The following is a 26,606-nucleotide window of genomic DNA, read 5'->3' as shown; positions in this document are numbered from 1 at the left end:
TCCGAACCATCTCTGACGGCCTTGTCCATACACGACATTACGCTGGACAGCTCCCCCAGACTAATCGAGTCGGAACTCCTAGACTTGGCATCCAGAACTCCCAGGACACCAATCTAGAAAGTTAAAGACCTCTAAATCGTACGAAAGAGGCCTTTAAGGTGGTGGTCCATTTCCGTAGTAGACCAGGAAACTTTCGAAGAGGACAGGTGAGACCTCCTCGAGGCATCCACAATGCTTGCGAAGTACTCCTTGGGCTGACGAGGGAAGTCTAATACCTACGTCTTCTCCCGTCTCATACCAAATGCCAGCTTTCCCACTAAGTCTCGAAGGTGGCAGGGCAAAGAAGTCTTTCCCTGAGACTTCCTTTTCTCCATCCAGTCATGGACTTTACGAAGAGCCCTCTTAGTCGAAAGGGACTTCTTCATTCTGACAAATGCCGAGACCTTGTTGATCTTGGAAGAAGAAAGTTGCGAGGGAGGAGAGCGAGGAGCTTCAGGATGAAAAGTATCTCCAAACTCCGATTGAAGAAGGCGGGCCAATACCTGGTAGTCAGAAGAGACCGCCGCCAAAGGTTTCTCATCATCAACTTCAACCGAAGCGTCGCTAACCTCTGCTTCCGACACAGGTGAAGTCGGAGGAAGTAAGACTATCTGGTCTAAGTTTCCAAGAGGAGCGTTGCTGTGAAGTGGAAGGCAAAGCTGACTCCTTAATAGAAACTCCGGTTGTCTCTCTAAGACCCGAAGTAACTTGCAAAGTCTCATCAAAAACAGGTGGGTGACGACGAAAATCCACATCCTCGTCCACCGAGCGTCCGCGGCGCACACTGGCGTCCACTGGCGCTCGCCTGGCTGCTACTAGCGCGGGATTGGCGTCCACTCGCGCGCTGCTGGCGTCCGCTGGCGCACGCTTGGCGTCAACTGGCGTGCGTATGACATTCACTAAAGCGCGCTTAACATCTCGCGCACGCTCTGCTTCCGCCGGTGCACTCTTAGATGTCACTGGCGCTCGCTTGGCTTCCGACCGAGCGTCAAGATCCTGAACTTGCACCGAAGCGTCCACGCAAATATCGAGATCTCGCACCTCAAGTTTACGAGCGGGTAATACCGCTTCATGCGCAGAGCGTGTAAATTCCTCTTCATGTCCTCTAGAGAGCCGCTGGGGAGTCGCACGAACTCTAGCAGAAGAAAGTGGAGAGATAGACGAGCGAGGAGGAGAGGGAGACCTTCTAGATCTCTTCACAGGTAGACGGTCATCCTTTCTCCGGGGACGTGGTTGCGTCCCTCTCTTAGAAAGAGCATCAGCAAGTTGTTGCTGCAAAGAGCGCAGGATCTTCTCAGTAGGAGAGGATTCCTTGTCAGGTGACGGGCTGATCCTGTGAGAAGGCGAGGGGCGAGGGGACGCCTTCTTCCTTCTCCCAGGAACTGCCGTTGAACGCGCTCGGGAGCGACTGGGGCGCTCAACAAAGTCATCATCCGATGACTCCTTATGTTTCTTCTGTGGCGGGAAGGCTGCGAACATACTCTCAGGCGAAGATCGCCGCTCGAGAGCAAAAACTGGACGTGAAGCGTCACGATCACCAACGCTCCTTTTCAGCGGGCGTGAAACAGACTGAGAGCTCCACCCCTTATGCGGGGAGGAAGCCTCTGAAGAAGAGAAACACTCTTTGAGGAGACGTGCACGCGCACGCTCCTTGGCAGTCTGGGTAGCGTCAACAAATACTGCCGAAGGCACGTCAGATCGGTGGGCGTTCCCCGTAACCCTCCTGCGGCTTTCGACATGCCCTCTCCCTGAAACCTGGGAGTCCGGCAGCGGTCTAGGCCTAGAGGCGAAATGGGGCCGATCTGACGCACCCTCACAAACGAAGGAGCACTGTCACTGCACTTTGCACCTTCACTTTTGCCTTCTAAGGCGAGCACTTTAGATTCTAAATGACGAATCGACTCTAAGATAAGCGTAAGGGTATTACCCTCCACAGACACTGTTTCAGGGCCCGAAGGCAACACTACAGGGTTAGGAGTAGTGATTAAAGGAGGGTTAGTAGGAGAAACATGAACTTCCTGACGTTTACCTGAAACGCTCCTGGAGGAAGACCTCCTTAACCTATCCCGTTCAAGCTTACGAAGATAGGACTCATATGCTCTCCATCCAGAATCAGAAAGACACTCACATTCCTTACAGCGACTTTCATACATACAATCATGCTCCCTGCAACTCTTACACAAAGTATGAGGGTCTACTGATGCTTTCAGTAGCCTACCTCGACAATCACTCTTGGTACAAACCTGGCGCTAGCCGAACTAGAACCAGACATCTTATTTAAAGAGAAATCAAGCCAAAATCAATCAAATCCACAATTAATGTGTGCCTAGCCACCGATCCAAAAGTCAAGATACCAAAAAATCAAAAAGGGGTACTTATAGTAGCCAAGTTTCCTAAATTCAAGACGGAGGTGCTGAAAACTGTGTTTACAACACCGGCGAAAGAAAAATTATGAATAGAAAATGGGAATGGTTCCTGATACCCGCCTCCCAGCGGCGGGAATGGGTACTAACCACCTGACTCCCACTACGTGTGTCGTAAGTTTTTTAATTTCTGTCGGACTTCGGAAAATACAGCTATATATATATCTGACAGGTAAGTTTCATGAACAAATGCCTAATTCGTTCCAAGCCCTACAAAAACACCCCAGTAAGTTTTATAATAAAGCTAAATTGACCAATAAACAATGAAATACAACAATTTGGACCATTCAATACCTAACTTAATACGTACTAGTACTAATATGTATGTACCTGTAAATAAAGTGTATTAGTGTACATGGTATACAAGAAATACTGTATGTACATACGTACATATGTAGTAAAATGTGGAACCTTACCTTTCGAGTGAGGCTATCTCCGAAAGTGGCGACAGAGGAGGAGGACAAACGGCAGAAAACTTGTTACGTAGTACGTACATTTAACTTTATGAAACACATTAAAAAATGTCAGGAAACATAGACTAAACTTTACGAAACACATTAACAAGACCATAACACTTAACTTTACAAAATACTTAAAATTAAATTTTTTTTCTTTCTTTATTTTTACATTTTTTTTTACTTTTTTATACTTTACATTTTTTTTTTTTAACAAAATTTCAATTTCTTCACCACTTTCAACTTTCTGTTTTTTCATAGTATCAACTGGATCTTCCTACTAAAGGCCTCTTTAAAAAATAACTATCCAAGGAAGATTGCTTCTGCCTACTTTTCACAATGTTCCTGAAACGACTCGGGCAAACGTCATCAACTCGCGAAGCATACGACCTGTGTAAGCCTTTTCGGGGCGTCTCTTTTCTACAAATGATTGCACCTTATGAAAAGCAGCTAGAGCATCCTTAATTTCTGCCGTTGTCATAGGGTCGTCCTCCTCCTCCTCGCCGCAGCTAGAGAACTCTTCTTGAACGAAGTTATGTTGCATGGCCTCAACTCCTTCAGGTCATCCGTCATAAGCTCCTCTTGGTGCTCCTTGAGAAGGTCATTGATGTAGTCCTCGTCAACGATCAGCCCCATGGACTTGCCGAGTGCAACGATCTCGTCAAGATCTGGTTGCGAAACAGTTTCAGGATCATCAACTGTTCCTGAATCTGCACCAGCTTCGCCCACGTTGAATCCCTCAAAGTCTTGGGCGGATACGGCATCAGGCCAGAGTTTCCTCCACGAAGAATTCAAGATTCGCCTCGAAACCTCCTACCAAGCTTGATCGATGAGTCGGATGCATATCACAACATCAAAATGCTCCCTCCAAAATTCACGCAAGGTGAGGTTTGTGGTATCGGTGATGTTGAAACATCTCTCGAAAAGATGTTTCGTATACAGCTTCTTGAAGTTCGATATCACTTGCTGGTCCATGGGCTGGAGGAGAGGGGTGGTGTTAGGCGGAAGATAAAGAACCTTGATAACAGAATACTCCGCTAGGATATCTTCCTCAAGGCCAGGAGGGTGAGCAGGGGCATTGTCCAACAACAGCAGACTTTTCAGAGGGAGGCGCTTCTCTTCCAAGAATTTCTTCACTGTCGGGCTGAAACACAGATTTACACACTCCGTGAACAAAAGTCTCGTTACCCAGGCTTTTGCATTAGCCCTCCACATCACTGGAAGCTTCTCCTTTAGCACTTTGTGGGCCTTGAAGGCTCGAGAAGTCTCCGAATGATAGACAAGTAGGGGTTTCACCTTGCAATCCCCACTGGCGTTCGAACAAAGTACGAGCGTAAGCCTGTCATTCATAGGCTTATGCCCGGGTAGCTTCTTCTCTTCCTCCGTTATGTACGTCCGAGGCATTTTTTTTCCAAAAAAGGCCAGTCTCATCACAGTTAAAGACTTGCCGAGAACTGTAGCATTCTTTGATTGTCATCTCGTCGAACGTCTTAATAGAGGCTTCGGCCGCTTTCGTGTCCGAGCCGGCCGCCTCCCCATGCCATAACACCGAATGGATGCCGGTCCGTTTCCGGAATTTTTCAAACCACCCATGAGAAGCCTTGAAGTCTGGGGTTGGCGCTGATGTCCCTTCTCCTCCGTCGTCTTCGGCCTTGGCAATCAAATCGCCGAAAATAGCGCTGGCCTTGTGGCAGATTGCCGTCTCCGTTATCGTATCACCAGCGATTTCTTTGTCTTTTATCCAGACAAGAAGCAGCCTCTCCATCTCGTCGTGCACGTGGCTCCTCTTGCTTGACAAAATAGTCACGCCCTTGGAAGGTGTAGCTGCTTTGATGGCTTCCTTCTGCTTAAGGATGGTGCCTATCGTCGACGGATTTCGGCCATATTCCTTAGCGATCACACTCAACCGCATGCCAGTTTCATACTTCTTGATAATCTCCATTTTTGTCTCCAAAGAAAGCATCCTCTTCTTTCCGTGAACTTCAACTTTCTTGGGACCCATGACTACGTATATAATGCACGTAATTAAGTAATGTAGTACGTATACGTATGTACTAAAGTTCTCACACAACATGATAAAGTAGTATTACAACAAAATCACTAACGTTAATAAACGAAATCGTATAGAACGAACGAATTCGGTGTGCATATAGAAACGATGCTGCTACCGAGTGGCCGAAAAAGCACGCCGCTACGTAGATGCATGATGGGAGAGATGCTGACCAATAGGAGAGCAGGATCTTATGGCGGTGATTAGCATCAGGAACCAATGGGAGAGCGGGAGGATGGTGGCGAGTCTACTCAGTTGGTGGCACGCGAGTTTTAAAATTGTTATCAGTGGTCTGGGCGAATCTCGGGACTTTACAGCAACAACCATTCGTATCCTGAACTATTTTCGTAAGTAGAGCCAGAGGAGGAGGACAAACGGCAGAAAACTTCTTATAGTATGTACACTTAACTTTACGAAACACATAAAAAAACGTCAGGAAACATAAAGATCTGGTTGCGAAACAGTTTCAGGATCATCAACTGTTCCTGAATCTGCAGCACCAGCTTCGCCCATGTTGAATACCTCAAAGTCTTGGGCGGATACGGCATCAGGCCAGAGTTTCCTCCACGAAGAATTCAAGGTTCGCCTCGAAACCTCCTGCCAAGCTTGATCGATGTGTTGGATGCATATGACGATATCGAAATGCTCCTTCCAAAATTCATGCAAGGTGAGGTTTGTGGTATCGGTGATGTTGAAACATCTCTTGAAAAGATGTTTCGTAAACAGCTTCTTGAAGTTCGATATCACTTGCTGGTCCATGGGCTGGAGGAGAGGGGTGGTGTTAGGTGGAAGATAAAGATCCTTGATAAACGAATACTCCGCTAGGATATCTTCCTCGAGGCCAGGAAGGTGAGCAGGGGCATTGTCCAACAACAGCAGACATTTCAGAGGGAGGCGCTTTTCTTCCAAGAATTTCTTCACTGTCGGGCTGAAACACAGATTTACCCCCTCCGTGAACAAAAGTCTCGTTACCCAGGCTTTCGCATTAGCCCTCCACATCACCGGAACCTTCTCCTTTTGCACTTTGTGGGCCTTGAAGGCTCGAGGAGTCTCCGAATGATAGACAAGTAGGGGCTTCACCTTGCAATCCCCACTGGCGTTCGAACAAAGTGCGAGCGTAAGCCTGTCTTTCATAGGCTTATGCCCGGGTAGCTTCTTCTCTTCCTGCGTGATGTATGTCCGACGAGGAACTTTTTCCAAAAAAGGTCAGTCTCATCACAGTTGAAGACTTGCTGAGAACTGTAGCCTTCCTTAATTGTCATCTCGTCGAACGTCTTAATAAAAGCTTTGGCTGCTTTCGTGTCCAAGCTGGCCGCCTCCCCATGCCGCACCACCGAATAGATGCCAGTCTGTTTCCAAAATTTTTCAAACCACCCATGAGAAGCCTTGAAGTCTGGGGTTGGCGTCGATGTCCTGTCTCCTCCGTCGTCTTCAGCCTGGGCAATCAAATTGCCGAAAATAGCGCTGGCCTTGTGGCAGATTGCCGTCTCGGTTATCGTATCGCCAGCGATTTCTTTGTCTTTTATCAAGACAAGAAGCAGCCGTTCCATCTCGTCGTGCACGTGGCTCCTCTTGCTAGACAAAATAGTCACGCCCTTGGAAGGTGTAACTGCTTTGATGGCATCCTTCTGCTTAAGGATGGTGCCTATTGTCGACGGATTTCGGCGGTATTCCTTGGCGATCACACTCAATCGCATGCCAGCCTCACTTTTTTATTATCTCCTTTTTTGTCTCCAAAGAAAGCATCCAATTCTTTCCTACTTCAACTTTCTTGGGACCCATGAAATATGTATATACTGTACGTAATTAACTTATGTAGTATGTATACGTATGTAGTAAAGTTCTCACACAACACGATAAAGTAGTACTACCCATGCATTTTTGCTTATAGAATGAACTCCCTGAATAAAAATACGTTATTGGATACACATAATTCAATTAACTTTATTATTTTGTCAAGGGCTGGTGGGAAATGATCTGAATAGGGGGCTAATTTTTCCCTCAAAAACTGTAGAACGTCCAGTGCTGGTACTTTTTTGTATAGGAATCTACATCAAGGCTTAAAAGTTTTGTGTTGTGAAGTGGTATATGTGCTTCTCTGAATTTGTGACAAAAATCTTCCGAATGCTTAATGTGATGGGGAGAAAAAGTGCCTAAGAAAGGGGAAAGGAGGCCAGCTAAGCATTTAGAAATTTTATAATTAAAAGCTCCGACACATTAGATGATGGGTCTAAATGGAAGAATATCTTTGTGAGTTTCGGGAAGCCTTGGAGGGGATTTTTTGTCAATTTGTAGTCAGTGTGTGCCACTAAGGAGTTGGTTAATTTTGTCGAGGTAGAAGTCTTTATCCATGATTACGATATTGCCGTCTTTGTCGGATCTACTTATTACTACATCTAACTTTCGTAGCGAGCGGATGGCTATCATAAATCTACGGGGACAGGGTATTTCGTATTAAGGTCAGTTAAAGCATTTAGTAAAATGCCTTTTAAACATATCTCTTCAAGGCTGTAATTTTTATGTGATATGAAATTATCAAAGGCAACTATAAAGTCTAGGTTACTTTTACGATCTGGCATAAGGGCAAAGATTATGCCTAGAATTAGGACTAAGTGTTGGTTTATAGTAAGGGGGTGTTGCATAAATTTATAACTTTATCTTGTTGTTCAAGATTATTCCAGGAGCTATAGCTTATTAAGTTATCTAACTTACGGGAAAGTCATATACCAGTCATATATATATATATATATATATATATATATATAATTATATAATATATATATATATATATATATATATATATATATATATATATGAGACAAACTGGCAGTGGATACAAACCATTTCATTCAAATTTTTAGTGTCGAGCGCTGACCAATACATTGGCGATATATAGCGTTGTTCCCAATCGTACTTGTTGGCTTTCATCTGCCACATGTCATTATACAGGTACTTTGTCGTGAAATAATCCGGGTCAACAAGGTGACCGTAGTCCTCCAGGTTACTTACATACATAAACACTCCCTAGGAATAAATGAGAAAATATGTTAAAAGAACGTTTTAAGCAGTAAAGAAATTTAAAATATACTGACTTATCATTTTTATCTGAACAATCAAGAATGTGATGGAGTGATTCCATTTGTATTTGCAAGACATAACAAAATATTTTATGTGAATTATATTCACAACAATAAAAAAAGTTAAGCTTCATTCTGGTTTTACTCAGTCTGGCAGGACATTCATCAGTGTGAATGAACGATTCTATCCATCTTGGTAGGACAATCAACATGCTGAATGTATAATTCTATTAATTTTGGTAAAATATTAAAATACGAAAATTCTTGATTTAATTTCAGTAATTTTGGTAGAATGTGGAGGAATGAACGATTCTTCTCTAATCTGAAAAACAATCAAGAATGTGAAGGAGGGACTCTTAATATTTTAACAGTGTTGATATTCCTTTGAACAGCTGGAATGGGGATTGTGTAAGTGATTGTTTGTTATTATCAGCTGAACTTAAATATTTCCCAAAAGGTATCCATCAAGAGGAAATGGCACCGACCTTTTCCCTCATGTTGGCTGCCACAGCCATGTCTGCGTCGAAGAGTTTGTTGATGTAGCTGGGACGAGTCTCTGGGTTGTCCAGCACAGACTTCTGGATTAAGTAGACGCCCGATATGTAAGGCACATTCCATATTCCTCTGGAAGGTGAAGGAAAAAGAACCATATCATTATATGCTTAGCTGAGAAAATCCACAGCGAGTTTTGGCAATTAACTTATTCTTTCAAGAGTAAATGCTGATGAGACGGGCGAGTTAATGCCCTTTTCTAGCCCAGGCCCGGGAAAATGAAAGGGGGGAGGAGGAGCAAAGAGGGGAGCAACAAACCCTCAGTCTCGGAAGGAAGAAAGTTTATACGAGTTCGAAAGATAGAAACAGGCACAGAATTCCAAAGCTTGGCAGTAGGAGAGGAAACAGTTGCTGAATATGACCGATGTCCATTGGTAGAAAGTGGGAAGACGTGGCTTAGCGGGCTCCTGAAACCTGAAGAGAGAAGTTTTCCATTGAAGATTATGGTACGTAGGTACATACGAGTCGGATTCACAACCAAAGAAATAGCAAAATTGTACCGAATTTTTCAAGGGATTGTTCAAAAATTTTAATTTTCAAGGCACAACGGGAACCACCAATCAAATCCTCAGGTAGAATTAAATAAACAATTTCCGGTACAGCAGATTTGTTTTCTGGTATATTACTTTCCAGTAATGACGATAAAGATTACAAAGATGATAACTCTTGATCCGGACTTTAATTCTAAAACACGATATCAAATATAAGATATAAAATGAAAGTAACTGAGAAAGTAACATAATCCCACTTATTATTTAAGACTCGTTAGTGCTTTTGTATTTTCGGCAGTCTGATAGCGCTGTTGAGCATTCTCTGACGAAAACGACGATGGCAGCTAAACGACAGCCCTCCCTCGACGTTGAAGGCTCCCAGAAAGGTCAGAAGAGGAAAAAAGCCCTGTTGAATATTATCGACGTCTCCGACCCCTCGACGTTTACAACACCGAATATGACGAGCAACAAGAAATTCCCAGCACTCACGAAGTTGAGAGCAGTGACTTTGCGAGGCCAGACGTCCTACGCAGCTGTGTTGGCGCTTGAAAAAAAGTACCCTAGAGCCAAACTCCAAGCCAGGCCAAACATCAAAGGTGAATTTACCATTCCCCCTAAAGAGCAACAGTTTGCAGAGCTAATGAAGAAGGATCCCCCGTGCCGCCTGTTAGACCCAGCTGAAAAAATGACTAAGGGGATGATTTGTAAAAGACCCCAAATACAAAACAATAGACCAAATCCTGGAAGTACCGAATTTTTTGAGTGCTTCAAGATGTATAGCAAAGACAAGAGAGGAAACCTTGCAGGTTGAAGCCACATTCAAGGGGATAATACCGCCATATATCGACCTCGGGATCCATGGAAAGTACCGAACAGAACCCTTCATAACATAACCTCTGAGGTGTTTCAAGTGCCAGAGGTTTGGTCAACACAAGAGAGTGCACTGCCCACCATGTCTGGAATTTGCAGCCAGAGACACGACACTGACGAAAGACTTGAAAAGTTTAAGGCAAAGGGCCATACTGTAGCCCGATGCCCAAACTGTAAACAACCAGATTGGAGAGGATATGGAAGATGAAGGGCATCCCCCACCGCCAGCAAGACCTCATGTGTGCCAGCCATCGCCGCCAAGGAGACCTCCAAGCAATCCCAGGTTCGACCCAAGGACAAATCTGTCTCCTCCACCTCAAATTCCTCAAGCTCCCCTTTCACAACCTCCTCCAACCCCTAACAACCCCTCCGACCCCCAAAGGTAACTCCTACGACCTCTAAGCAAACCCCCCAATCCCGATGCATATTTCCCCGACCCTGAAGTTCATTCCCCCAAACCGCAAACCCCCACACCGCCAGTATTTCCTGTTTTGCGCGTCGAAACAGGATCCCAGACAGAAGAAATGTCAGTCTCATGGAGGGACATTGAAACCCAGACAGAAAAACTGCCTTTGTGTTCTGATAGTTCTACTCAGAGGATGCAGTAGATAAGCTCCTTCTTACCTATCAAGAATTCTCAGTATATTTAATTAAGCATAGCTATCAGAAAAGCAAGTATGTACAATGGAACACAGTGCAGTTGTATACCACCTCTCCAACGACGCCAGACAATACGAGATTGAACTCCAAGATTACCTCCTCGGAAGTCAGTTTGTTTGTTTGTATGGTGTTTTTACGTTGCATGGAATCAGTAGTTATTCAGCAACGCGACCAACGGCTTTAACTGACTTCCGAACGTCGAGAGTGAACTTCTATCACCAGAAATACACATCTCTCAGACCTCGATGGAATGCCCGAGAATCGAACTCGCGCCACCGAGGTGGTACGCCAACACCATACCGACCACGCCACTGAGGCGCTCCTCGGAAGTCAGTATCGTCACAGAACCACCTTTCCCAACTAGTTGTTAACTACTTAACGACCTTCCTTTCTCCATTTTCGGCCAACTGTCACTCAAACTACAGCTTAATTAAGCTGTTACTAACTTCTGTTTTGCTGTCTCTATTACATATATTTTCGTTTTTCTTCCATTGGTCTCTACCACTAACGATCGATGCTTTTTTCTATCTTTGAGTAATGAAAAATGGTACTTGAACTCCATAGAGTTTTTCCCTCCGACGCTAATTATTTCGATTTTCCTTACTGTCTATCTGACTCGCCAGTACTCGCTGCTGTGATCTTTTTCTCCTACTGATGGGTCCTTATGGCATAAAGGGGAGGGGTTTGTAAACTCGCCTGTTAACCTTTCATTTCACTTCAACAACAATAGCATTTCACCTGCATATCCATTATGATCATGATAAAGGCTCACCTCATATCCGAAGATCTAACCTTTCCACCTGCACAAAAATATGCATATGACCTACGTGCTGCTCTATGAGCAAGAGCCCGTGCTGGCATAACGCCAGCTTAATCTTCAACAACAATAATCGCAAATCCTGATTCTTTTTCACCACAACAAAAATAAAGTATAAGGACAAAAACGGAACACCAGAAAACAAAGACACAAGAACTTTTCATCACGAATGAACAAACATCTACATAAATTAGATGATGATACCGAATCACCTTTAATCATACTGGGGTGAGGGGAGTGAGAGGGAAGTTCAGAAAAATTCTTAAAACCTTCTCTACGCTTCCGGATCACAAGTCTGCAAAACACTTAGCAAAGGAGGACGTCTCAAGGTTTTGTTTGCGAGACGAAGTGGGGAGGGTAGGTTGAGGAAGCCGCCTCCTCAGTCAGTCAGTCAGTCAGTCATGGATCTGAAGGGGCCTATGAACTCTGTAATCAGGTAATCGTCTCTTTTCACAGGAAAAACTTGACAGGCTATTACAAACTTTAGATGAATTTAAAAGAGTTCCCGTCCAGACTTCCGCTTTCCTCTTTTTTTTTTTTTTTTTGGCGGATTTGAGGAGGGCACGTGGTCCCCACCATAGATATGAATAATAGAACATTGTTTTCTTTCAATAAATCATTACTAGTAGCAAAAATTTGCTTAATATTTATTTCAACAACTACGACAAAAAAAAAACAATTACTACGGTGTGTATGTATATATGTGTGTGCTTGCATACATATATAAATATTGATATATTTACTGTATGCGTGAACATGTGTATACGCTCATTAAGCTACAAATGTCCTTTAATATCAAATTGGCTCTACCTCGGAATTAATATATTTTCATATACGTTAACCGAAGTTTTTTTTTATGATAAATTCGTCGGCTCATGGGTTCGAACCACGGAATCAAGAATTCAAGACGTACAGTGAAGAAAAAAAACCCCTTCCGTTGACATATATGAAAATATAATTCCGATGTAGAACTAATTAGATATTAAAGGAAATTTGTAGCTTAATGAGTGCATATGAATCACGGTGATGTGATATAATTCGTGTTACACACATATATATGGTAATCCTAAGTGCCTCCTTCAAGAAAGATTTCTAGATCCGCTACTGGGAGAGGAGGAGGAGGAGGGAATCACGCTGCTGACTTCATGGAAAGAGGGAAAAACTCGACTAACGCCCTTTTGCTTTTCCATGGAGAATCCTGTTCCGTAAATGACTGGGAAAGACGAGGAGATTTGGCAAAGCTGTGGCAGTTGACCTGGACATGTACGAAAACACTGGAAATGATGGAGAGAAGGGTGATCCCTAACCTTGGTTCCCCCCTCAATATGAGACTACCTTGACGTGGTGAGGGGAAGGGGCTCTTGAACCTCAGGAATCTGTTCCCTTTGGAGTAATTTTGTGGAAATTTCCATTTCTTGTAAAATATGACTGCTTAGGTGAGTCTGAGAAGGGGTCGTGCTTTGGAAAGGGTTTACATTCAAAGCTAATTGTGGGAGTTGTGGTGGTTGAGTCTCGCCACCCGATATGGTTTGGACCTAAGAGATAGTGATGGGATTTTCCCATAGCTATATTGAGGGCGGAACCATCTCCAGGACCTAAGAGATAGTGATGGGACTTTCCCATAGCTATCTTGAGGGCGGAACTATCTCCAGGGATCAGCCCATCGGAATCCAGGGGGAGCTGGTGTTTAGGGATGGGACTTCTGGCTTCTGTCCGGAAGCCCACCTATTGGTTTGGAGTGGGGAGTCAGTCCCCATTAGTGGGGGGCATAACTCCCAGCAGTGGATTGGCTTATACCTGGGCCACTGCAAACATATTGATGCTATCCCGAAAGGGTAGGGTATGGGGTGGACTATAGGGAGTCAACTTTCACATGTGCCATTGGTGGAGAATGCAAATACCTGACTGATCCACAATACTTTCTTGATAAAATCAAACAGTTTTGGGTGTGTAGGTGAGCCGGTTTGTGTGAGGTGGGCTGGTGTGTGCGTGCTTAGTATCCTGAGATCACTTTGTGAATTAGACGGTTTGTTGGGGTGGGGAGTCTAGGGATTAGAAGCTGCCTGGGTTTCCCTTTCTGATGTGCTGTTGGGGTCTCGGCGAGGCTCTTGGGTGTTGGGTGCGCACTTTTTGGACTTCTGAATGTGAACTGGCATCATTCTATGGATTTGGTCTGGTCAATGGATATGAGCTGGACTGTCGGACAGAACCAAACACCAAGACACCAGGGTGTTAGTAAATCTGGTAGATTTGATCCAAATAGTAGAGTCCTTCATTGGAGTAATATAAATTTGTCATTAGATTATGAGTGTTTGTACAGTGTAATGAAACAATTTGGTAAAGTGGAAAGAATGAAATTACTTTTAGAAAAAGATAAGCAGTCATTTTCTGCTCATGTTAAATTTTCCTCACCCTTGGAAGCTAGTGAGGCACAACAAAGACTCCATTCTCAATGATTCAGTAATTAGTACGAAAGTGTTTTCAGTGAAAAATTTAAATGATGAGCCATTTGATTTTATCCCTAAGAATGAAGAGCTTGGACCAGCCCCATGTACCAGAGCACTTCCTACCCCTACATGGCATGTTGCTAGCTACAAGGAGGGAGGGAAAATTTTATAAAGGCTGCAGAATGTATTGAGAGCAAGGTAGATTTGATTCCGATTGGAAATTTAAAACGTTACGGAAAGAACTTGTTAATAAAAGCTGATAATGAAACCCAAACAATTTGACTATCTAATTTTAAATCTCCTGAAAGGACATATTGAATGTATCTCACGTAAAAAAACTAGGAAGGGAAGCAGCCATAAGAGGATGCAGGTTAAAAGATATAAAAGAAATCCTAAACAGTGTCGCAAATGTTTTGAATATGGCCACATTCAAAACTCAAGTGAAAACAAGAAGAGATGTTCTGTGTTCATTTTGATGACTGCGAAGCAGCCCAATACTGTTTTTAATGTAAGGGTGATCACTCTCCAAATTCTAGGGCTTGCCTCAGATGCAGATTTGAAGAAGTATTGGCAGTGGCCGATAATGAACATATCAGCATTAGCGAAGCAAAGCGTGTGATAATGGGGGCAAACAAAAGTGCCAACTCTATGCTTCAGTAATAAAACTTATGAAAAATACCAGCAATGTAAGGCAACTAATAACTGCATCTGATAGTAGGCATCACACACCTGCTACTCCAAGGACTGTAAATAATGAAAATCCCCAATCTGTCATGAAATTGTCATCGGCTAGTGCCTTGTCGGCTAGTGCCAAAAGTTGTGCTTCCAGAAGCACAGAAAATAAAATAAAGTAAAATAAAAGGGAAAAAAAATCAATTAACAATTCAGGAAGCTGTTCCAAAAACACTTCCACCAAGAATAGGCCAAGGGAGCAAGACCAATTAGATAGAGCTAATTCGGAGCCATCAATTGTCACAGCCACAAACAAATATGAAAACAAAACTATAATTACAACCACCAAGAAGCGCACAAGGAATACATCCCCAAATAATGATAGCTTTAAAATCAAAACCTAATGGGTTCAGTGTTTTGGAAGAGATCTCTCCGCCTAGAAAGGTCGTTCCAAAAGCAGTTTCAGCCCAAAAATATGTGAGTTCTGATCAGTCTTGCCGCCCCAAGACAAATGAACATTGTGATTCACAGAATCACAGTAGAAATTCTGATCAGGAGCATAAGCAGAAATATGGTCAGCCAAAAACCCTAAATTCCAATTCAAATGAAAAGGGATTAAAGAAACAATCACTTAAAGGAGAACTTTCCTCTCCACACTAGGAACAGTACTTCCCCTCCAAGGAGTGGAAAGTAGTACATTTTACCACCTTAACATTCATGTTCGATATCCTTCAGTGGAACTGTAAAGGTCTCAGAGCCCGTGCAGAAGACCTAAAGTCTTAATTCATGAATCCAATCCAGGGATTATATGCCTGCAGGAGACGATGTTAGGCAACTCTCCTTATAATCCTGAACTAAATCATGCAATATTTACTCCTCTCCCCCAAGTGGTGGTCGGGCCCATGGAGGTGCTGCAATTACTGTTAATAAATCTCTGCAGCACTCCATAATACAATTAAATACAACTCTACAAGCTGTTGCTATTTCAGTCATCTTGGAAAAGAGGATAACAGTCTGCTCCTAATACCTTCCACCAGATCGTGCTTTTAACAGTGAAGATATTCGGTCCTTAATTAACCAACTTCCGGCTCCTTTACTTCTCCTAGGAAATTTTAAGCCTCACAGCCCCCTATGGGGAAGTCGGTTTCTAGACAGTAAAGGGAAATAAATTGAAGACCTTATTGATAGGAATGATGTTCAAAATTACTGGAATAAAACAAAGAAGAAGCAAAAAAGAACCGAACAAAATTTATGTATATACTGAATAACACACTTTACGCAACAAACCAACGCAAAAGTGACATGAAGAGAAATAATGAACCTTCTCTATTTATGCAAACGGGACCACTTCCATAGAAGACCAGGAATAAGCCTTATACGCAAAACGGACCCCTCCTCTGAATAATCAGCACTGAATGAAAGATACAATGGTTCAGAATCTGAAAGTATATATAGCACAAAAGATTAGAATTTCAGACAAATAAATCCTCGTGGCGATGATAAACGACAGGGAAAGGATCCTCAAACAGCTTTATGTTTTCGAGCAACCTTCATTCATTTTGTGTAGCATCACGAGGTGAGGAAAATGTCGGAAGAAAGAGTACGTCTCCCTTCTGTCAATTCTAAGTAAAACTCCCGCGAACTAAGCATATCAACAACAAAAGAAAAAGATTAAAAACTAAACAGAAGAGGGTAATCCCGACCTCATCCTTCCTCCGAAGAAGGAACTACTAAACCTCGCCGCCGACAACAAATCTCCTCTGCCATTTAAGGTTAAAAAGCGTCGCCACAACATCTAATGAAGTTATAAAACCCATTTACACCGAAATGGACCACTTACGACAATCAAAGGTCCAACTACGGACCCCAAAAGACGCGATGGCTTTCGGCCGGAGACGGGAGAGAGAAAGGGGAGAAAAAATACAACATTAAGACGAGAGAGAGAGAGAGAGAGAGAGAGAGGAGAGAGAGAGAGAGAGAGAGAGCTGGAAACTGACTGGAAATACGAAAAAAATGACAATATCCGTGAAGGGATATCCAGAAATTGCCCAGAAGAGAAGACACACAGATGGGGGCCGGGGCCACATTTCCTTTTTCTATGCTTCCGTTTCCATTTTTGTTTTTAATCGTAATTATTTTCAACTACTGAAGAATGATTAAGGATGGTTTTTAATAAAAGAATAGATATTAATTAGTCAATGTCCACAGATACTTTATCATAGAATACAGGGTCACTGTTAATATCAATGACCCTTGCTTCTTTTCCCGAATCGTGTCGACATCTGGCAAAAAGGTCAACAATAACGGTTAAAATATTGCTGCATGGAGAAAAGGAGTTTTGCTTGGGAGCCGCTCCCATTCTCCCAGGAGACTTTGAGGAGATGAGCTCCTCTCCACTGCTGACGATTATTCAAAGGCACAGATTCCTAAACCACTCCATCAAGTTCAAATCTAACAATATCGAATTCTTAGTTGCTTCATCGAGCATGACTGCTCATGGTGTGTGCGAAAGCTAAGAGACTAACAGGCCTCCCCTCGCAGCATCTCTTCCTCCTTTGTCTCAGAAGACTTCATTTCTGAGCACTTTCCTCAAAACGATTCATCTAACAGTGATTAGACCACCTTCCAAGAATCGGAGAGACTCAAAAGATGATTTTCAGTTTTACCTTCTCTCGTTGTATTTCTCCTTTCTCCTTCGGTGAACGATAGATAGATTTCACATGAATGGGAAGTATAACAAAGAAAGGGGGGGGGGGGGGGGGGGGGGAGGGGGGGGGGGGGGGGGGGAGTCGGGCTCTCCACTTCCACTCTCTGTCACATCCAGAGGTCATGAGCAAAAAGAGGAGCTGGGATATTTACAAGTATATTCCATTTTCCTAGAATGTTAACATAACAACCATGAAGAAGAAACCAGAGCTAAGCTTCCTTTCTCCCTTGACACTCATTGAGAGTATGAAACCAATGTGTATTAATAATAGACTATTTTATCTTCCGAAAAATATTCCCACTCTCAGTAAAAACCATTTAAGCAGCCTGACGCATCAATAGCTTTTGATGGAGTGACCTGAATCCCTCATTGCGATCACTGCATTATCAAGATCAGTAACCGCCAGCAAAGCACACCGCCACATATGCCATACGTTACCGGCGCTTCCCGCAATAATATGAATGAATAAGCCAATCAACCAACAAGCAACTGAATATTTCCCTGTGAAATTCTAACGAGACATATGATGAGGGAGAACATATATACATAATCTCAGTCTCCTCAATAAAACGAGATAATCTGGCATCCTACTCTAGAACATATATACGTCTTAAGAACCATCCTAAAACTAAAGTACCAGGATGTAGTAGTTCACTAAGACTGACTTACCTATTAAATAAGCCACAAATAAGTCCGCTGATAATCTGATTTATTAAAAGCATCATCCGTGAGTTGAGCTGCCGATCGGGAATGGAGGGGGTTTGGGGGGGGTTGCCCTTGATATGAAGTTCAATCAGGGTCCCCTGCCAAAAGGATGTCGACCCCAGTGGATCAGAGGTCCCGATCCAACGAGACTGACGTTGAAGCATTTTTGTGGAATGATATACACACGAACGCCTGATGAAGCCACCTTTCTTGGAAGAGCCAAGGGGCGACATCTCCCTCATGCTGCATAAATCAGGTGTTAATGACCTTGACCTCTGACGTTCCCTTACGATCGAACAATTGGCAACCACAGCCATTTATGGTTAAATGTCCTCTTCCCTCCGCTTGAGAAATTGTAGTCATATTTCTCTCCCCTTCTGTTACCAAAGTACTTTCGTGAGGATGCAGTTGTTTGGTCAAATTACGGCTGCAAACAACTAAGGTGTTTGGAAAAACTTCTTGACTGCGGCTTAATACCTGTACAAAAGACTAATTTGAAATATGAGAGTAAAATGACGACACAACTTGAAAAACGTTAACCCTGAGGGGAAAGAAAGCCGAATAAGAATTACGGAAAAGTTACTGCCTGAACCGACAAAGCAAGGGAGTGTTAACAACTGAAACACTCGGATGCATATTATGAAGGAAGAGATGTGTCCATTTGGCTGCTGCCACCACGTACAGTGGTCATTCATTACCGCACTGGCTCTAACTATAATAAAACGAAGAGTTCCGCAACAACAATAATATAACTTCATAAATAGCTTAATGAAACAAACGACTAAAGAGAGAGAAAGAGAGATGAAAAGATACGCACAATCAAATCTAAAAGAGCAAATGATTTCTTGGAAGTTCAAATGGTGCTTTATTGGTACGTATCCTTTTCAATGTCAACATTATTCAGGCAGTAGAGAGCGCGCCCTTTGTGCAAGGCCGCCAGCGCACAGTCCTCCTGTTAGTCCGTCACTGTTCACTTTCGAGAAAAGTTTTCCCTCTCACCTTTTATTAACCAATATTAACGTTTTGAGAGGGGAACAGCGCACGTACAGCAGTTTACACTTTGCCTTTGCAGTTTAATTGGATTACGGCGAGGTTCAGAAATACAAAAGGAAAATGAAACACGGTTACTGAGGATACGGGTGGCAGGGCCAGTGGCAGTGGCAGTGGCCCGGCTTCTTTTCAACGATCGGTAGAGTTCATAAAACTGAATGGAGGAGATTGGAAGTTTTCTTCTGACGCCCAGGCTTCGAAATCACTCAGATTTAACATTAAATCCCGAGTGAATCTCGAATCTTATCAATTTATCTTTATGTCGGGAATATCTATTTTCTTGTGAAGTTCATTTTTCCAACATAATTTGTTCAAGGCCACAGGAATTTGAATAAAATAGTTAACATCAGTGAAAATTACACACACACACACACACACACACACACACACACACACACACACACACACACACACACATATATATATATATATATATAATATATATTTTTTTTATATTATATATATATATATATATATATATATATTATATTGCAATAAAATTCTCTTCTATTTTAAACTGAACTACTATTTGCTCATTTAGCATCTTTGAGATGACATTGTTGTTATTATCGTATTGTTGTTTACAGCAATACCCCTGTTTAACTGAAGAATATGAACTGCCTCAGTAACAGAATTCACTGCATTAATACCCTTACGAAGAAACCTCGGTAACAGCTGCTAACCCCTTATCAAACTGTGCCGCTCACTTTCATCTTCTGCAGAGGACTTGAAAACGTTTAGACAAAGGAATCTTTCGCTATGAAACGTAAGACACTTCCCATCTTCCTAACGACTGTGACTTTTCGAAATATATATAAGCCGTTGTCTTCCGTTCTCCCGACGTGAACAAACCACTTATCCGTATCTGGTAGAATATGATAACTTGAACACTAACCCTAGTTACAAAGTTTAGTATCGCGGAGAGAAAAAAATGGAATTTGTCGTATTTCAGAGTTCACCTTAAAAAAAAAAACCGTTCAAAAATTATGAAATCTTCCGATCTAAAAATTTGAGTTTCATCATCTCGACCATGGTTTAAAAATCAGGGATGACGAGATTATAAAAGTTGAAACATAATTCTAAGAAGATTGTGAAAAAAAAACTAGTATCGTGCTTGAGAAATTACGCAAAAGTTGTTCAACAAATCGTAATGCAACCATGTCTGATTTGATGACAACAATCTTACGTATTCCCTTAATACGACCTGGAACATGACGAAAGACCAACAGTGAGACGGCAAGCAGTCAGCCTCATTCGACAAGAGATCACTTCCTGAAAATCAACCAAGAGCTGGGGAAGGAGAGCCATCTGCGCGGCGACAAATTCGGTGGGGTGGGTGATGGCACTGATGAATGAACAAGACACCGAACGTGATGACACTGGTGTTGATGAATCGATAAGGCTGCACTTGGTGCCATTATACGATGGCCATGATGATGACGAATGAAAACCGATAGGGATTATCATGTTGGTAAACAATGAACGAGGCTTTTGTTAGGTGGAGTGACTAAACGGATGATTTGATATTCATTGTTTTATCGTGAACACGAATCTTTCTCTCTGATTCACAAAGAGTGTCAGGGTATTAATCATATCATTTAATTACTGAGATGCTTTCTTGAATGACTATATCTTGACTATGTTACATAATCCAGATCAAGCAAAGGCAGGACGCGAGTGGAGAAGAACAGGAAGTAAGGTCGTCATTGGGGTTCGTGTGGAAATATCCTCACAAACCACACACGGAAAACAATAAAAATGGAGGAAGACAATAAATCATTTTCAGTGAAGAGGTGGAGAAAATATACAGAAAAGATAATAATGGGGGAAAGAGTAACCTCTCACATCGAAGAGGACGAAATAAAGTAACTCCTTTAAAGAAAAATAGGACAAATTTATAATCGTGGTGACGTTACTTGTTGGACCCCGAAGCTGACTACTTGGAAATATTTCCTGGCGCCATGAAAGCAGAGGAGATATATATAAGCCAAGAGAATCCTCCTCAAGTGAATCAATTGCTCTCAGAGGCCAGGTCATCAGAGCGTCCAATTCACCTATACAGACTACCAGTCGCCTAGATCTTTCACAAACTGTGAGTTTACTGAATATCAAGGCCTTTTCATTCTAATACCTCTTCACCGGGTCTCCGGAGGTCTTCATCTCTTCCCTAATTATTCTTGTAAGTGGAGAAATTCCCTTTAAAAATGAATGAGTATTGAACATCCTGTGTTCAGGATGCCTGGCACCTGAGTCCTTCTTCTACAAAGTCCATCAGATTCTAGCAGAAAATTTCCACGAGTTACATTTGAATTTATGAAGCAATTCAAGGAGCCGTCAACTTTACTTTGTTTCAAGTAATGTTTAATTACACAGGAGTGGCTACACACTTCCAAATGTGAAAACTGATTATGCAACAATGCTTACCGTAGACCTTAGACTGTTCTATACACACACACACACACACAGAGAGAGAGAGAGAGAGAGAGAGAGAGAGAGAGAGAGAGAGAGAGAGAGAGAGAGAGCATTTATAAAAGTACCGAAATCTCGTTAATTTTTAGCAGAAATTCATGAATACCACAAAAAGAGAAGACGCATAAACTTGCACAGATGAGTACGATCTGCAATTCTTAACCTCATCAAGTTGTTGACCTCTCCCTCTCCAATCTGGCAACAGGAAGCGAAATAAAAATGACACAAAACACGCATTTGCAAGTGGGAAGGACGCTTAGGAAAGGTACCGATCAAGGTCCAGGTATTGTAATACTCGTAACAGATTTAAAACTTTTATGATAAATTAATTACTTTAGGAATACATCCAGCATCATAAGAAATGACGTCATTAATGCCAATTATACTAAAAATATTGAAACAATAAAAAAACCAAGTCACCTGGAATTTTAATGAAAATGTGGTGTTTCGACCTCTTTCATAACACGTTCAAAACCAACACCGTAATTCTCAAGTACTGACTTCAATATATCGCTAAAGGGTCATTCATTGTGCTTCATAGTTTGTTACAACTACGTCTTTAAGAGACCTAGTGAAGTTGAGATATGAACCAAGCGTTTTCAACTGATCAAATAAGCACGGCGTCTCTTACCAAGCAAAGTCCTCCAATTTACAAAACAAACAATTGAGTTCGTATTCACACCACTATATGACACATAAATATCTTATTCATTATGACAGAAATCGATACGTTATTCATGCAACGGCAAGCACATTAGTGGTTTTTGTGTATCATGAATAAATTAGTTATTCATGCCATAAGACCAAAAGAAAAATGACAATGGAGGAACTATTCTTACACGTTTCGAAAAAGAACTTCCAACATACTATTATACTCATTTCACTGACTACAGGTTTGACAACAGCGGCACAAATCAAATATAAAACTCAAAACATTTATTTGTGCAAGAAAGCAGGTGATGTAATAACAATGAACGTGAATACTCAGGAAGAGCATTCATAAGTCTCTCTCTCTCTCTCTCTCTCTCTCTCTCTCTCTCTCTCTCTCTCTCTCTCTCTCTCTCTCACACACACACACAAGCACGGGAGTTGGAAGACCCGACACCCAATTGGGTAAGAACCATGAGAAAGGAGACCACAGATGAGTGGCGGCTTGTAGAAGACAGACTTGTAGAAGGCAGAAGTCAGACTTGTAGAAGACAGACTTGTAGAAGTCAGACTTGTAGAAGACAGACTTGTAGAAGACAGACTTGTAGAAGGCCGACTTGTAAAAGGCAGACCTGTAGAAGACAAAGTTGTAGAAGGCAGACTTGTAGAAGACAGAGTTGTAGAAAGCAGAGTTGTAGGAGGAAGACTTGTAGAAGGCAGTTATAGAAGACAGACTTGTAGAAGACAGACTTGTAAAAGGCAGATTTGTAGAAGGAAGACTTGTAGAAGACAGAGTTGTAGAAGACAGACTTGTAGAAGACAGAGTTGTAGAAGGCAGACGACTTGTAGAAGACAGATTTGTAGAAAGCAGACTTGTAGAAGACAGAGTTGTAGAAGGCAGACGACTTGTAGAAGACAAATTTGTAGAAAGCAGACTTGTAGAAGACAGAGTTGTAGAAGGAAGACTTGTAGATGGCAGTTATAGAAGACAGACTTGTAGAAGGCAGATTTGTAGAAGGCAGACTTGTAGAAGACAGACTTGTAGAAGACAGACTTGTAAAAGGCAGACTTGTAAAAGGCAGACTTGTAAAAGGCAGACGTAGTTGTAGAGGACTTGTAGAAGGCGAGTTGTAGAAGGCAGACTTGTAGAAGGCAGATTGTAGAAGGCAGAGTTGTAGAAGACAGAGTTGTAGAAAGCAGAGTTGTAGGAGGAAGACTTGTAGAAGGCAGTTATAGAAGACAGACTTGTAGAAGACAGACTTGTAAAAGGCAGATTTGTAGAAGGAAGACTTGTAGAAGACAGAGTTGTAGAAGACAGAGTTGTAGAGTTGTAGAAAGCAGACTTGTAGAAAAGCAGAGTTGTAGAAGGAAGACTTGTAGATGGCAGTATAGAAGAGACTTGTAGAAGGCAGATTTGTAGAAGAAGACTTGTAGAAGACAGAGTTGTAGAGCAGACTTTTAGTAGGCAGACTTGTAGACGACAGACTTGTAGAGGGTAGACTTGTAGAAGACAAAGTTGTAGAAGGCAGATTTGTAGAAGACAGATTTCTAGAAGACAGACTTGTAGAAGACAGATTGGTATAAGACAAAGTTGTAGAAGGCAGACTTGTAGAAGACAGATTTCTAGAAGACAGACTTGTAGAAGACAGACTTGTAAAAGGCAGACTTGTAAAAGGCCGACTTGTAGAAGACAAAGTTGTAGAAGGCAGACTTGTAGAAGACAGAGTTGTAGAAGGCAGACTTGTAGAAGACAGAGTTGTAGAAGACAGTGGACGAATTTCACAGGGAGCCTTTGTAGCAAGTGGCGTTGGAGGCGAAGATGATGATCTACACCATAGCTGACTAACGATCAGGTAGTCAATTCACTATTCAGGTTCAGTGAGGCGTTAGGGATTTACCAAAAAGGGCAGAGAGCACTTAGGCTCCGCTCGGGAATCGTCCTGGAGACCTCATGCATATATATATATATATATATATATATATATATATTATAATATATATATATAATATATATATATTATATATATATGTATATATATATTTAATGACTAATGTGATACTATTGCAAACTCCTACTGCTACTTCCAGTAATAAGAATTATTTGGACATCATCGATGATGAAAAAAAAAATCTTAGTAATAATAGGGACGGAAGAAATAAAAATAAAAATGATGTTAGCGATGGCAGTTGATGGCGATATTACTGCTGGTGAAGGGGGAGGGTAATGAGGAGGAGGAGGAGGAGGAGGAGGGGGTGGTGGTGGTGGAGGTGGATGTTGCTGCTGAGGCGGCGGCGGCGGCGGTGGTGGTGGAGGTGGAGGTGGAGGTGGAGGAGGAAGGCAGTTGGCGTATATGAAGGAGGTCGGAGCGGGCCAAGCTCTCAGTGTTAGTAGTTTCCAGCTCTTGCGCCACCCAACCCCAAAGTTCCTCGGCATCCATCTTCCTCACAACGACTCCGTTCCCGTGAGAGACAGAAAGAGAGAGAGAGAGAGAGAGAGAAAACGTGCGAGAGAATCAGACAGGTAACGTCCTCAATGGGGTTGTGTTTTTCGTCGCTGCCGTTAATTATTTAGTGACATGTCGCTCGTTCGTATCCAACGTTGGCTAAACGTAGTTTGTAAGGATGAGAAAATGTTTCTTTTTCACATTAGAGCTTCGGCATTAAGGTGACATCACAGTGAGATTTAAACCCCTTTCAAGTGACTCATTTCCGAGCATATGTTTAAATCAAATTCCGGTAGAAATGCGAAACTAGAGCAACGTATCAACGAAAGTATCAGGTCGCAACTAAAACAAACAAACAAACGTACAACCTAACAGCCTAAAGCCGTGGGAACGCATATGGTCGACTTTAGAGGTCACGTGTCTTCTTACATTTACTGACCTCACTCAAGTTCAAACTCGAGGGATTCATCCTGTCTAAAGTCACGTGACATATCGTCTATCCCTCACTGCATCGTGGTCACGTGGATACTTCCGCCTTACGACTGCACGTAACTGTGAAAACATTTTCCGAGTATTTCAGTCGTGTACAATGGCTGCGTAACGTGCTCACTTTCCAGTATCTCTGTCCCGGTCCAGTTTCACGAGAAATAAAACCTCATGCAAGAATGACAGGAAGATGAAGACTTAAAATCTATTCAAATTTGTTGGGTGTGATGCCTTGCAATTTAAGATTCATTCTAGATGAAATCACCCTAGGTATTCAACCATTCCTCGCTTACTCCTTTAAAACACGATGGCTACATGGAATACATTGGCACTCACAATAAATCATAATTCTGAAGATTTGCTATTCACCATATCAGTGTCAATACATAAATGCAAGTTTTTCATTCGCACGTACACGGCATTTCGTCAAAGCGTAAATCATAACTCTTTCGAACGTGGTGTCAATGACCTCTTAGTCAAACTCTAGACGTTAGCAGTGCTTTTCACTCATGTTTACACTGAAATATGTTCATGTAATAATCAAGTAGAAAAAACGAAGAGCAGTTTATATAGAGTAAAAAGAAGAGAAGAAAATCTCTAACATTGTGAGAGTAAACGGTGACACTGCCACTTCACTTTCTTTCCCCTAACATTTCTACATTAACATGGTTTCAATTTTACACCTAAAAGATCTAAAGAAAGCGTGACTGCATTAGCATATTTTGATTTTGTACTCAAACGATGTACAGCAAGCGCTGGCACAATTAGCACATCAGGGAGGACTTTCAATTTCGACTCCATAAATCAATGTTAATATCGTCTGTGACTATGAAAGTAACAAGACCCAAGTTGAACTACTAAAATAAAAACAAGAATGAAAAAAAATTGTGGGCTGCTCAATAAAAAAAATAGTTCAGCATCAGGTTTCTCTTTACGTATATATATATATATATATATATATATATATATATATTATATATATATATATATATATATATATATATATCAACATAGGTGACAAGTAGACATCAAGTCATCAATTAAGATAACATTTGTTGGCCAACGCGTTTCGTAACCTCATGTTACATTTTCAGGACTACAAAAGAACAATAAAAAAACAAATTAAAGCACATGAAAAACAACTACTTAAAATAATAAATTAAAATTAAAATTACAGTTAACAACTTAGGTATTTACAAAAACAGGAGAGTTTAAAAAGTAACTGTCATATGGAAAGTTGAAGACTAAGTGAATTCAGTACGATGGGTAAGAAGCAAAGAAAACAAAAATCATTTAGACCAAGTACAGTTGAACAGAGGAAGTGTACGAGTTCAGTTTCGGCGCTAACTGCTTAATATAGAGAGATTCAAAAATAGGCAGTTCGTAAGAATGGCTTGTTTGCCTAAGGACAGAAAAGTTAGAGTATTTGATATTGGCGTTACAACTACGAGAATGGTTTCTAATATTAGAAAATTCGGGATTGGACAGCCTGCAACCGGTTCGATGACTGACACCTTGATGTGAATCGGCCCCGACCCTCAGCA

The 26,606-nt window shown here is 41.9% G+C and overlaps 2 protein-coding genes across 3 annotated transcripts in view; one reads left to right on the top strand and one right to left on the bottom strand.

Moving 5' to 3' along the window:
* The window catches only part of LOC135217126 (procollagen-lysine,2-oxoglutarate 5-dioxygenase 1-like), a 597,528-nt gene that overhangs the window by 50,131 nt on the left and 520,791 nt on the right, over positions 1–26,606 (bottom strand). Inside the window, exons 11-12 of the mRNA XM_064252833.1 lie at positions 8,530–8,668; positions 7,809–7,991 (exon numbers count right to left, since the gene is read on the bottom strand). Of these exons, the coding sequence (XP_064108903.1) occupies positions 7,809–7,991; positions 8,530–8,668 (322 nt within the window). The remainder of the gene's footprint in view (positions 1–7,808; positions 7,992–8,529; positions 8,669–26,606) is intronic.
* Positions 24,490–26,606, top strand: part of LOC135217694 (immunoglobulin domain-containing protein oig-4-like) — a 116,955-nt gene continuing 114,838 nt past the window's right edge. The window contains exon 1 of one of the 2 annotated variants that reach the window (XM_064253671.1): positions 24,490–24,653. The gene's annotated coding sequence lies outside the window, so the exon portion shown is untranslated. The remainder of the gene's footprint in view (positions 24,654–26,606) is intronic. The other variant, XM_064253670.1, reaches the window with a different exon arrangement.

The sequence above is a fragment of the Macrobrachium nipponense genome, chromosome 7, assembly GCF_015104395.2.
Source record: "Macrobrachium nipponense isolate FS-2020 chromosome 7, ASM1510439v2, whole genome shotgun sequence".
NCBI lineage: Eukaryota > Metazoa > Arthropoda > Malacostraca > Decapoda > Palaemonidae > Macrobrachium > Macrobrachium nipponense.
Note: the sequence above shows the minus strand (reverse complement) of the source record. Positions and strands in the feature narration are given on the sequence as shown.